This window comes from Stigmatopora nigra, chromosome 4 (assembly GCF_051989575.1).
Source record: "Stigmatopora nigra isolate UIUO_SnigA chromosome 4, RoL_Snig_1.1, whole genome shotgun sequence".
Lineage (NCBI taxonomy): Eukaryota > Metazoa > Chordata > Actinopteri > Syngnathiformes > Syngnathidae > Stigmatopora > Stigmatopora nigra.
In genome coordinates this window covers 17,947,535-17,961,591 of record NC_135511.1, presented here as the reverse complement: position 1 = coordinate 17,961,591, position 14,057 = coordinate 17,947,535, and the positions used below count along the sequence as shown (strand labels likewise).

The 14,057-nt window shown below is 35.9% G+C and overlaps 1 protein-coding gene across 1 annotated transcript in view; it reads right to left on the bottom strand.

The window, feature by feature from the left end:
- Positions 1 to 357: 357 nt before the first annotated feature.
- fras1 (Fraser extracellular matrix complex subunit 1) overlaps positions 358 to 14,057 on the bottom strand; it is a 109,976-nt gene continuing 96,276 nt past the window's right edge. Inside the window, exons 60-74 of the mRNA XM_077715544.1 lie at positions 13,738 to 13,938; positions 13,485 to 13,672; positions 12,135 to 12,410; positions 11,279 to 11,511; positions 10,326 to 10,486; positions 10,044 to 10,258; positions 8,957 to 9,107; positions 8,771 to 8,878; positions 8,534 to 8,693; positions 7,304 to 7,420; positions 7,070 to 7,236; positions 5,745 to 5,950; positions 5,536 to 5,682; positions 4,005 to 4,358; positions 358 to 2,981 (exon numbers count right to left, since the gene is read on the bottom strand). Coding sequence (XP_077571670.1) covers positions 2,757 to 2,981; positions 4,005 to 4,358; positions 5,536 to 5,682; positions 5,745 to 5,950; positions 7,070 to 7,236; positions 7,304 to 7,420; positions 8,534 to 8,693; positions 8,771 to 8,878; positions 8,957 to 9,107; positions 10,044 to 10,258; positions 10,326 to 10,486; positions 11,279 to 11,511; positions 12,135 to 12,410; positions 13,485 to 13,672; positions 13,738 to 13,938 — 2,909 coding nt within the window. The 3' untranslated portion in view covers positions 358 to 2,756. The remainder of the gene's footprint in view (positions 2,982 to 4,004; positions 4,359 to 5,535; positions 5,683 to 5,744; positions 5,951 to 7,069; positions 7,237 to 7,303; positions 7,421 to 8,533; positions 8,694 to 8,770; positions 8,879 to 8,956; positions 9,108 to 10,043; positions 10,259 to 10,325; positions 10,487 to 11,278; positions 11,512 to 12,134; positions 12,411 to 13,484; positions 13,673 to 13,737; positions 13,939 to 14,057) is intronic.

Here is a 14,057-nt window from a genome sequence, read left to right as displayed (position 1 = left end):
GCCTGGGAGGTAAACACTGCTACCTGTAGGTAAGTTTATGCAACTGCATTTTAAACTTTATCAACACTGAATTTTGATTAATATAGAAGAGTATGAGAAAAACCTGATGGACAAGTGGTTATTTCCCTTGGCGTGGACTCGATTCCCACTCGGTAGAGCTGTGATGGTTGTCTTGTGACCAATGACAAACTGGCGACCAGTCGAGGATAGTCCGCCTTTTCCCTAAAACAGAATTTAGAGAGTAAAATCAAAATTATTAATTAATTTTAGGGAATACACTGCTTTAAATCTGCAAAAAAAGTGTATAATGACAATAAAACATTCGATTGAATAAAAAAATCAATTGAACACAGAGGCGGTTTTCACATTTTCTTTATTGACTAAAAAAAGGCACCAAAAACAGGCATTTTTATCAGTAGCATCATCAGCAAAATTAATATAGCACCAAAAATACATGTGATTTCCCAGAATTCATCATTCTGGTTGCATTGTTTTCCATCTGTAGGCACAAAAGTCAATAGAGAGACCAATCAAGTGTGTTGTGTGTGGGTTTTCTAAGCGACATGGACAGCGGGGTCACAAAAGTAATGGGACATTGAAAATTATTCAAATGAAAATCATAAAAAAAATTGAAATTGAAAAAGATTCCAATCTGTCTTTGGGAAATAACAACACACAAACACACACAAATACACAACACACACATTTGTTAGTAAGGCGATATTTTTTGTTGAAATTGTGCGGGTAGAGGGAAAAATACTTTGGATGATTGTTTTTATCAAATACTGAATGGCACTTATTGAATGGTCAGTAGGTGGATTGCATTGATTAGATTAACATTGTAAAGTAAAAATATTAAAAATATGGCATTTTTTGATGGACTAAATTGGGCTTGAAATAGCAAATGTGTTTAAAAATATGTTGGATTGTATTTTAAATTGTATTTAAGTTAGTATACTTCAAAAATAATTACATTTTAGGAGGGAAACATTGTTTTTAAGAACAAAATGGCATGTTACAAAAGGCAAAGTGAATGCAAAAAAGGTAAAAATGGACGCAAAAATAAATTGACTAATATATATTTTGGATTATACATATTTTTGATATTTTTTTTCAAGAATCAATTCCAATTTTGTCCCATTTTCTTGATTATTAACTTACCTTAATTGCATTTACACATGATAAAATGTTAAAATGCTGCTACAGAAATATTACAGTGTGATAGAAATGTCAAAATATTCTTCAACAAAAACAACAAAAAAATACATAAAACGGGGAAAAATATTTTCTTATTCTATTCAGTCAAACTATTTCGAGTCACACATTTTCCTCATGAATAAACGTTGACATTAATTCGTGGACTATATCGATATTTTGTCGCAATAAAAAATAAATCTGCAAAAAAATCTAATGTAATAAAAGCAATTGATCATAATGGCACAAAAGATGTTCTAATTGCACTTGAATTTTATCGATACTCACTCAGCAGCATTTCAAGTACTTGGTAATTATTTTATATGATATATGTATGTATATTGCATAAATATATATATATATATATATATAGATACAGTGGCATGACTGGATAACAGTAGAAGCTAAGCGACCAATCCCAAATATTGTGCTTTCATGTCTACACTAAGAGAGATTTAAAAAAACAAAAAAGACCAATTACCGTATTTTCTCGCATATACGCCATATTTGTCACAAAAAAATGATGACTAAATCAAGGGTACGGCTTATATGCGCATAATTTAGACTTAGGCACAAAACGCCATAACTCAATGCGGCTGATAGTCATTTATTTCAAAATAGAGAAAAGATAAACAGATAAAATGCTAAATTAAATTAATTTTGACGTCTAGAAAAATGAAATTCACGAAAAAAATGTATCTTGCATAAAACGTGAAAAAACGGACTTACTTGTGCCTGCCATTGCTCGCTCAGGGTGCCGCCATCTTACCTAGGGATGAGAAACTAGACTGCAACTTTCTTAATAATTTTCCCTTCAAAGTAAGACATTTGTACTCCCTATTAAAACTATGAATATGGACGTTAAAATTGTGAATCAGGGGGCGGCTTATACACGAGAAATTGTCAAATTCAACGATTTTAAGGGTAAGGCTTATACGAGGGTGCGGCTAATATGCGAGAAAATACGGTAAATATTGCCTGGCAGGCTATCCTTTCAAATTAAATTATATTTAAATGTATTTTTTCAAACAAAAAAAACAATTAAAAAAAAATTCCCCAAAAAATATTTGCTATTTCCCGCAACCCTCGTGAGGATAAGCGGTACGGATAATGAAATAATATTCTTATTTGAGCGATTATTTCTAATTTAACATGAAAAATAATAGTAAAAAAATGAAAAAAATGTTTTTTTAAAGAAAATAACGTAATTTTTCCATAAATGTATAATTTTTCAAAAATGAAAATAATATCCAATCTTACTAGCCTGCTAAAATTAACGCTTGTCGCTATGCGAACGTGTCTCAAACTAAATTTAAAGGACATGACAAGGACAAAATGAGTCCTTAAATGAAAAACCATATACGTTTTGAGTGCCAAGTGGACGTGTGAGGTATTGCAGTTGAATGCGCAAAATAAAATTTCCCCCTAAAAAAATGAAGCTTCCAGTGCTCTTAACCAGCTCAACCGCTTTTTCCCTTTTTAAACGTTGTACAAAAATACATTAGCAAATTCGTCATTTGTGTAAGAAAATAGCTTTAAAAAGGTGATTGGCGTTTTTTTTTTTAGACCTCAGTTCCGTCGTTGAGGTTGTTGTGAAGTTTGACTTGGAGGTTGACCTCTTTGACCTGCTTGACTTTGGCCTTGTTGCTGGCGGGGAACGTCTCCGGATTGCGGTGGAAGACGTTGACCTTGGAGACGCTGCTGAAGTTCTTTTCCACGCATTTGTCCAAGCACACTTCCACTTTGGTGTTTAGTGGGTATTCCTCGTAAGCCTTCTTCGTGGGGACCTACAAAAAATACATAATTTTAGTTAGGAAATGTCTTTTTCTGAGTGTATTTTTTTGTATTAAAAAATGGTTATGCTATCGTATTGTACAGGTAAAAATCACATTTTTTTCTAGCCTTTTTGGGTTATTTTTAGGGTATAGTCATGATAAAAAACAGTCATTTTAACAGTTTTTTTAGGCTATTTTCATGATAAAAACTGTCATTTTAAGTGTGTTTTTAGCAAGTTTTTTTTTTCAGTTTTACTAATATTACTTTGCTAAGACTTGGCTTCTGATAACATTTCAAAAAATGTCCCAAAAATAAGATTTGTAGTTTCTCTTATGCTATATTTTTTTAGGAAATACAGTAATCCCTCGATTATTGCGGTTATTGTAGACCAGACATAGCCGCAATAAATGAAAAACCGCAAAGTTGGATCACTCCTAATTTAAAAAATATATATAATTTTTATATATGTATATCAAATATATATATATATATTTTTAAATAGGGGTGAGCCTACTTTGCGTTTTTTTTTTTGTTTTTTGTTTATTATGTCTGGTCTTCATTAACTGCAATAATCGAGGGATTACTGTAAAAAAATGTTTTAATTTTTTTTTAATTGTTAAAAACTGCATAGTATGGTCATCTTTAATTAAAAAAAATATATAAACATTTTATTGATTAGGGGTGACTACTTTGCGGTTTTTAACAATATATATATTTTTTTTTAAATATATATATATTTTACTTCAGTGCTGAGTTCTAGTAGCAAGCATAGGAAAGGGGAGTGGCTTCTCCTCGCGAGTTTCACATTTTTATGACCTTATAAAAAAATGTAATTACCCCAAAAAAATTGTCCTAGAAAATAAACCGTTATGTAACAAAACTGCGATATTCGAGGGATTACTGTAGTCATAAAAAAACATGCATTTTAACAGTCTAATTAGAATGCTGTTCTCCATTTTATGTTACTCTAACTCATGTTTTTTTCTTGCTTTCTGATAAAATACAATTTTAAAAATCCCCAAAATATGACTCACTTTAGTCCGCCCATGACATCGTCGGAAGAGCAGGCAACTGGCGAGAGCCGCCAAAACCAAGAAGGCCAGGGCGGCCACCCCGCCGCCCACCGAACGCCCCACATGGGCGTGGAAGGTCCCGCCGCTCCCCCTTTCCAGGCGTAGGGACTTCATGTTGGTGCCGTTCTTGACCTGGTCGCCCTCGTTGTCGTAGACGAGCGACTCGTCCAGGGCCAACCGCCCGCCACGGTCTGCCAGGTCCCGTTTGGGGCGGCTTACTCGGTACGTGAGCGAGCGTTCGAACCTGAGGCTGGAGCGAGTCTCGGGACTGATGACGTAGATCACTTGCAGGTACCATTGGTGTCCGGCTTCCACCTGAGCGCAAACAAAAGTGGGCGTTACCGGGGTTTGAGTCATTGTAATCAATGGTATTTTTTCTGTAGCACCCTCATATATTCTATCAAAAAAATCTTAATACTACTTATGGTGTAGAAAATTGTCCTAAATCAGAATGGTGTCTATGCAAATTTTTACTATTGAGTTTTAAACCCCTTCCATGATGTTATCAGTTTCTACTATGCGGAGGCGAACTGCAGCAAAAATGATTTTTGTTGCATTAGGGTTATACAGATTCATAACTATTGAAAAATAGTTATGAATCTGTATGACTCTGCATTTTATTTTGGAGTAATTTTAAACTTAGATTTAATAAAAAAATAATCCAGTAGTTTTAAATTTTGATTAAATGAATTAATCCAGTAGTTTTAGACTCTTAGATTTAATAAATTAAAGCGTACATCAAAACTAAAAACTAGCAAATTTTTTACCATTGAGTTTTAAACCCCTTCCATGATGGTATCGGTTTCTACTATGCAGAGGTAAACGGTAGCAAAAATGATTTTTGTTGCATTATTTCAATAGTTATGGATCTGTATGACTCGGCATTTTATTTTGTAGTAGTACTAGACTCTTAGATTTAATAAAAATAATCCAGTAGTTTTAAACTGTTAAATTAAATTAATTAATCCAGTAGTTTTAGATTCTTAGATTTAATAAATTAAAGCGTGCGTCAAAATTAAAAACTAGTGAATTAGCAACTTTTTACCATTGAGTTTGAAACCCCTTCCATTAAATTATCGGTTTCAACTATGCAGAGGCTAACTGTAGAAAAAAGGTTTTTTTTTTGCATAATTTTAATAGTTATGGACTTATATGACTCAACAATTTATTTTGCAATGTTTTTAGACAAGATTTAATAAATTTAAGTGTACGTCCAAACTAAAAACTATCAAATTAGCAACTTTTTACCATTGAGTTTTAAACCCCTTCAATGATCTTATCGGTTTCAACTATGCAGAGGCTAACCATAGCAAAATTGATTTTTATTGCATTATTTCAATAGTTATGGACTTGTATGACTCAACAATGTATTTTAGAATACTATTAAACGAGATTTAATAAATTAAAGCGTACAGCAAAACAAAAAACTAGCCATAGCGGTACATTAAGGACCAAAAAATCTGAAAAAAGAGAACAAAAGCCGCACACCAACCTTGTAAAGAGCGTCCACTTTCATGGTAAAGCCATCCACGCCAGGCATGGCGGCTAACAAGTTCAAATCCGGCAGGTCGGAAGCAAAGTTGGCCTCGAACGGGACGTCGTGGAAATATTTCTCACAGGCGTCCGGTTGCTTGCGATCCTGTGGCGAAGGGGATCTCAGCACGCCACGTAATACTCGGAAATCGGGGTTAGTGTTGTTACCAGGAGCAAGAAACGATGCTTGAGGTGTTTGTTGGGTTGGATGCATCCGTACTGCGGACCCTCGTTGTAAAGGGTCCCCGTTGGATCGAAGAAGGGAACGTAGCCGTCTCGGCCTGTGCATAGGTAGACCTTCTCCAGCTGGAGTTTGTAGGCAGCGTTCAGGTTCTGGTCGGGGTTCCATAGCACGCGGCCGTATAGGGTTTGACCTGAAGGGGGCACCAAAGAGACTGTTTGAAACGGAGGGTCAAGGTATTTGCATATTAGCTGAGATACTATTGTATTTTCTTGCATATTAGCTTCCTCTGCGTATAAGCCAAACTCTTAAAATTACCCTAAAATCATAGAATTTTACAAATTCTCGCATATAAGCCGTACCCTTAAAATGGGCTTAAAATGGTTGAATGTGAAAATTTCTCCCGTATAAGCCGTATCCTTAAAATGGGCTTAAAATTATTGAATTTTACAATTTCTCGCGTATAAGCCGTACCCTTAAAATTGCCCTAAAATGGTTGAATTTTACAATTTCTTGCATATAAGCCGTACCCTTAAAATTGCCCTAAAATTGTTGAATTTTACAATTTCTTGCGTGTAAGTTGTACCCCTAAAATTGCCTTAAAATGGTTGAATTTTACAATTTCTTGCATATAAGCCATATCCATAGAATTACCCTAAAATCGTTGAATTTTATAATTTCTCATGTATAAGCCATACCCTTAAAATTGCCTTAAAGTGGTTGAATTTGACAATTTCTCGCGTATAAGCCGGCCCCTGATTCAAAAATTTCACCTCCATATTCATGGTTTTAATAGGAAGTACAAATGTCTTACTTTGAAGGGAAAATCTTAAGAAAAATCATTGCACATACTATTTTCGAGATGTATAAATCAATTAATGAATTGCACAATCCTTAAGGGTATTGCCTGACCATAGGCATCTTCAAAAAGGATGTCATGTGACCAGTACAACAAGGAAGTGTGTCTCTAGCACTCTAGTTTATCAACTCTAGATAAGATGGCAGCGCCCTAAGCTAGCAATGGCAGGCCCAACTAAGTGCATTTTTCACATTTTACACAAAATACGCATTACTATTTTTCTTAAATTTCATTCATAGACGTCAAAATACATTTTGTTTAGCGTTTTAACTGTTTATCTTGTCCTCATTTTGAAATAAATGACCAAATTATCTTGAATTACGGCATTTTGTCTTTGTCACCTTGCAGTTTCGTGCATGTCAAGTCAAATTTATGCGCATATAAGCCGTACCCTCCATTCAGTCATCATTTTTTTAGTGAAAAATACGGCTTATACGCGAGAAAATACATTACCCATGGAGAAAGCTCCCTTGTAGTCCATCTCAGCCATGGAGACGTCACTACTAGCCGGATCCATTGTAAAAACCTTCTCGTTGTTACACAGTTGGAACTCGGTGTTCAGAGAGTACACCACAGGGACCGGACGATTGGTCTGCTGGAAAGCGATAGGCACGAGGAACCTAGAAAAACCCACAAGTAAGAACTTCGGCCCACAAAAAATCAATGTGGAATTCTCTAGAAACGTACTTTTCTGGCGCGTGAGCTGTGCAGGACAGGGATTTATCACCCGGATCGATCCATGGTTGAGTGGGTTGAACTGTGCATGGGATCAGGAAGACCGTGTACTCGCCAGAATAATCTTTCCTGGAGGGAGAACAGCATCAGTAATACTTCTCAAGGCTTTTTTGCATGGCAACGCGCTGGTAACATCACATAAACAAATTTAAAATAACCTGGAATTTCTACGGAAATAAGTTGAATCTAACTTTACATTGATGACAATGTATTTATTCAATCAATGTAAAATTAATTCACAAATTGTGTAGTATTTTGCCTTAAGAAAATGTTTAAAAATAAGTTAAATTACATATATTTTACATTCTCCGTGTATAAGCAAGGGAATAAGACAAAAATAAAGTTTTAATTTTAGTTAAAGTGTTTTTGCATGGTAACGGGCTGGTAACATAACTTTAAAAAATTGAAATTAACTTGGATTATGATGCAGACACTCAAAAAATGAGTTTAATCTAACCTTACACTAAACCTAATTCTAATTTTGTTTGATATTTTAATACCTTTCATTGGCTCTATTAGCCCCGCCTCCATCCTGACTTTCAGATGCAACCTGTCGAGGGTTGTTTACTTTTGTTTTCCCTTCAAAATATTCCGAAAATGATGCACACAAATGTCCTCACAATATGATAACGCACCACCACTTACTAACAACAAGTATACTGTACCATTTTATCAATTATATTACCATAGGCGGGGCTTAATAAAACTAAAACCACATTTCAAGGAGGAAATATAACTTAAATTAAATAAAAAGTTCAAATAATTAGCCATTATTTTCATTCAATGTTTTAAAAAAATATGAATATGCAGAATGTATGAATAAATTAAAATATATGTCCATTTTTAGAGAAATAGGGCAGTCGGTGGAAAGTGGTTATGGTATCGGCCTGACGTTTCTGGGGTGGTGGGTTCGAATCCCAGTTTGGCCCTGAATGTGTTGAGTTTGCGTTTTCTCCCAGGATTTGTGCGGGTTTTCTCCAGGTACTCCCACATTACAAAAAAAACATGCTAGCTTAGCTAGGCTAATTGTAGGCTAAATCGTGTCTAGCTATGAGTGATTGGTTGTTTGTCTGGTTGTGCTACGTGATTGGCTAAGGTAGATGATTCAGGGTGTCTGTAGTTAGATGGGATAGGCTATAGCACCCCCTGTGGTTCAGAAAAAGAAGGAATGAAGAGGATTACCTGCTGTAGGAACTGGTGGCTCTCCATAATTGGTAAGGCGAGTCAAAGGTTTGTGCACTCCACATTAACTGGATGTCAAATTCAACCCCACCAAGGTGGTCCGGCGCCATGAGGTGGGATTTGTGTCCAGGCAGAGTGTGGTGATCCAGAACAAACTGGCCTGGAAATTAGGAAAAGACAAAAAAATATCATGGATGAATTCCTGATTTGGAGGAATTTGGCCATTTTGTTTTTTACCTCTAAATTTAGCATGAGTTTTAAATTCGATGACCAGCCTCCCGTCCTCGCGGATGTAGATCCGGATGATCTGGAGTCTGGCCGAGAGGACGCTGTCAGTCTGGATACCTGGGGAAAAACCGAAAAACTGAAAATGAGAATCAAGTCAGGACGATTTGATAACCGGGTTTTCTGATTGGACCAGACCTGTCCGCCAGAGCACCGTATCGTAGAAGAAGGAGAACTGCATCTCGGTGTGATGTTCCAGAGAAGCCCATCCTCGGGGTGCCGTCACGTAGATATACGACACGTAGAGTGGAACTTGAACGGTGAGGAAAGATTGAGCCGAGTCCCGCACCTGCAAGAGTACACTTTTCTGTCAAAGCATCTCAAACCCTAACCCTAAACATTTTGTATTTAAACACACCCTAACCCTAACCATTTTGTATTTAAATCCTATCCCTAACCCTTTGTTTTTAAAGTATTTATTATGTATATATTATATTATGTATATATATTTCAGCAACACGCTTATTCATCTATTTATTACCTTATTTATGTCTAAAATGTCCTGTACTCTACTCTACTCTACTCTACTCTACTCTACTCTACTCTACTCTACTCTACTCTACTCTACTCTAAGCTCATTTTATCTCATTTTATCTAAATCTCTTCTCATCTAAATCTCATCACATCTAAATCCCATCTAAATCTCATCTAAATCCCATCTAAATCTCATCTAAATCCCATCTAAATCTCATCTAAATCTCATCACATCTAAATCTTATCTCATCTAAATCTCATCACATCTAAATCTTATCTCATCTAAATCCCATCTAAATCTCATCTAAATCTCATCTAATCTAAATCTCATCTAAATCTCATCTAATCTAAATCACATCTAAATCTCATCTAATCTAAATCACATCTAAATCTCATCTCTCCTAAATCTCATCTCATCTAAATCTCATCTCATCTAAATCTCATCTCATCTAAATCTCATCTCATCTAAATCTCATCTCATCTAAATCTCATCTAAATCACATCTAAATCACATCTCATCCAAATCACATCTAAATCACATGTAAATCACATCTAAATCACATCTAAATCACATCTCATCTAAATCACATCTAAATCACATCTAAATCTCATCTAAACCTCATCTAAATCCCATCTCTTCTAATCTCATCTCATTTTTAATCTAGTTTAAAGCCTGGCAAGTTTTCAAAAACCCACAATGCAACAATTAGCCCACATAGCAAAATTCATGCACAGAAATGATGGACAGTACCTGAAAGTCGGCAGTGACAGAGCCGCCGCAGACGTCAATGAGCTCCGTCATGTCATAGTAGGCGTCAAAGGTCCAGATACAGTTCTTCAGGTTCAGGTGTTTGTACAATTGGATGCTCCTGGTCTCACGGACGTTGGGGTTGAACTGGTAAGGACGGTCGTAGCCCGGGCCCAGCGAGATGTCGTCGTAGGACACGTCGTCCAAGAAACCCGTCTCTGAAGAGGATTTAGGAATTAACGATTTTCAAGGTAGAATGTGTTTTATTTTGGAGGGAGCGTTTACCCGAGAGACCCCGCAAGTCTTTGAGGGTCACCAAGTTGGAACAGACGTGCTGTTGCCGGTAGATGGACTCGGACAGCAGGAAGTGGAGGTTGTGAAGCGGCATGGTGGAGATCAGGGGGAGCATGCCGTCCTGGTGGGGGATTTGGACTGAGATGTGGATCCTGTGGAAAAGGGGGAGGGGCAACATTTGTCAGTCCATAACGGGGCGGGGTCTGTCCGATATGGCCTGATGTGCATTGAGTGCTCAGAGAATTCATTACAAATGTGTTAAAAAATGGTATATTTGGGAAAAAAAACATTTATAAATAATAGAAAAAAATCTGTGTTTTCGATAATGTATTTTGCCTTTAAAAATGCAAAAATTGGCTCATTTATTATGAGTAAAAAATAGTAAATATACTTAAAAAAAACAGTGCAGAATTATTATTTTCTCTCTTGAAATTGAAATATTGTCATAAAATGAATGTTAGTTTAAAAAAAAAATCCTGTATTTGTTTAAAAAAATCTTTATAAATAATAGAAAAAAATCAGTGTTTTTGAAAATGTATTTCCATACAAAAATGCAAAAATTGGCTAATTTATTGGGTAAAAAAAATACTAAATACACTTTACAAAACAAAAAAGAAAGTACTTAATGACTTTTTTCTCACTTGAAATTGAAATATTGTCATAAAATGAATATATATTTTAAAAAAGCATCATAATAACATTGTATTTATTTTTTAAATTATTTATTATTATATATATTTAAATTTATAATACTTATTATGATAAATATAATATTTTCAGTACAGTATTTTATAGTATTCATTACAAAATGTCATTTTAAATGTACCCACTGACCCGCATCAGGTAGTGGTTACCATATCTGCCTCACAGCTCTGAGGCCGTGGGTTCGATCCCAAATACTTTCCCAAAACCTTAAAAAAAAACAACTACAATTGTCCACTCACCGGTTAGGGTGTTCCTTGTGTTTAACGTCCAGATACTTGAGCGTGGCTATGAAGGACTGAGCCTGGAAACCCCGCGCCGTTCCCGTGGTGACGGGCGTGTGGCAAATGGAACCCTCGGTTCCCACGGTGGCCACGTTGCTCCGCAGCGGCGTTCCAAGGTGGCCCGCCTTGTCGCGGGCTTGCGCCACGCAACGTACGTGGAAACGGCGGCTAAAATAAATACTGTCCAGGACCTGAGAAGACCATTGGTTGGTTGTTGGGTGTCAAACAGAGCTGCCAAATTCAACCAATCAGGCGTCATTGAATATAACAAACTTTAGCTAAATGCTAACTATGCATTTTGGATCAAAACTATAACTTTTTTTGGCCATTTTGAACTATTGTGGGGATTCATTTTGACATTTTTAATAAAGTGTTGTAAAGATGTTCTTTTATTTTGAAAGTTTAGTAATGTGCCTGCTCACTTTCTTTTAAAACTCGTGCGCATCCTTAGATGAATGCTAGGCTAATTAGATGCTAATAATGCCACTAAGTACGAGAAATTGGTTGTTTGGCTCATAGTGCCCTGTGATTGGCTGGCCACCAATTCAGGGTCCCGCCCCCTTCTGGACTTGCAATTGACTGGGATAGGCTCCAGCGCCCCCCGTGAACCTTGTGAGGTTAAGAGGTTCAGAAAATGAAAATGTTTTTGATTTCTTTACAAGAATTGAGTTTTGAAAAAGTAAAATTATTTGAAAATCATTAGAAAATGAAACAAAAAAATCGGAAAATTATCTTTAGAAAATACAAAATATTATTTTTTTGTAAATTTTTGGCAGCTTTGATGTAAAATAATAATCAAAACGGGTGTCCTCACCATGTGATTGACGCCCGTATAGGGCGTGGTGTCAGTCACCGTCTCAAAGGGCGAGCGTGCTCCATTGGTGTCGGTGGGCGTGGCCACCTCCCAGGAGAAGTGCACCTGGGTTTGGTTGATGCCGGCCTCTTCGCAGCGTTCCTTCATTAGCGAGAATTTGGGGTAGTGCGGGTCGCAGGGCGTCACGCAAACCAGGGGGTAACCAGGAGAGGGTGTCTTTTTGCTGCCTTCCTTGGTCACCTCGTGAACGTGGTCGTAGTCAGCCAAGGAGACCACCTGGGGGGGGGGGGGGGGGGGGGGAGTCTCTAGTCATTTGACTTTAGCATTAAGATAATTCATGTGTGTCAAAGTGGCGGCCTGGGGGCCAAATCTGGTCCAACGCATCATTTTGTGTGGCCCGGGTAAGTAAATTATGAGTGCTGACTTTCTGTTTTTGGATGAAGTTAAAATGAAGAGTATATATGTATATTGAATTTTCTGATTTTCCCCCTTTTAAATCAATAATTGTCATTTTTAATCATTTTTTTTCTGTGTTTTAGTTCAAACATATTTTAGTAAAATATATATATATATATATATATATATATATATATATATATATATATATATATATATATATATATATATATATATATATATATATATATATATATATATATATATATATATATATATATATATATATATATATATATATATATATATATATATATATATATATATATATATATATATATATATATATATACATATATATATATATATATATATATATATATAAAAAATAAGCTCAAATAAACACCGGATTTCTCCCGTTTAAATCAATATTTGTAATTTTTTAACTATTTTTTTAGTTTTGTTTTTAGTTCAAAAATCATTTTGTAAAATCTAAAAAATATATATATATATATATATATATATATATATATATATATATATATATATATATATATATATAAAAGCTAAAACACCTGATTTTCCCCCTTTTAAATCAATAATTGTAATTTTTAAAATAACTTTTCCCTGTTTTTAGTTCAAAAATCATGTTGTAAAATCTAAAAATATATTAAAAAAAGCTAAAATAAACATTGTTTTAGATCTGTAAAAAATGAATATTCAGGACTGTTAATCTAGTTCTTTTAATCCATTTATAAAATTAAAACAAATCTAAATATTATATCTAAAATGGTCCGGCCCACATGAAACTGAGTTGACGTTAATTCATATTTTTTAAATATGTGGCTTGGTGGAACATTTTGATATTGACATGTACTGGGGGTGCTGTAGTTGATGAAATATTCTATGTTGCTAATGTAGCTAACGCCAGCTAACCCCCTGACCTTTACTTACAATGGGCGGAGCCGGCAGAATGAGACTCCCTGCAGCTTCCTGGTCCAAAATAGTAACGGTTGCCGTGGTGATTTCGCCGAGGACCGCCTCCACCGGGTCGTCGGGGCCGAGAACCAATGAGAAGGACTCGTGCCATTCCCGGTCTTCGTTGGACACGATTTCTACTTTGAAGAGGACGTGGTCCACGCCTGGGACAAGTGGGGGAAAAAAGTTCTGGTTGTGGTTCTGGTTTTTGGTGGATTTGGGAACTCACCTGGGGTGAATTTTAGGACCCGGCTCTTGGGATTGTAGTCCACGCCGGACTGGGCGGAGCCATCTCGGGTGCTGCAGCGGATCTTAGAGGTGCGGTCCAGATCCCCACGCCGGATTACTTTGACGTTGAGGACCTCCACGCCGTCCGGTCCGGGAGGTTCTCGGACTTGATAGGACGCCTGCTCCAATTCGATGGTTGGCGCTTTAAAAGATAGGTTAAAAAATAAGTAAAAATAAGTGGTTTTTTTGGAGCTTTCTTGAACTTTGGTCTCAAAGACCTGCAGTGCAAAAATTGGAATTAAAATGTTATTAAATGTATCA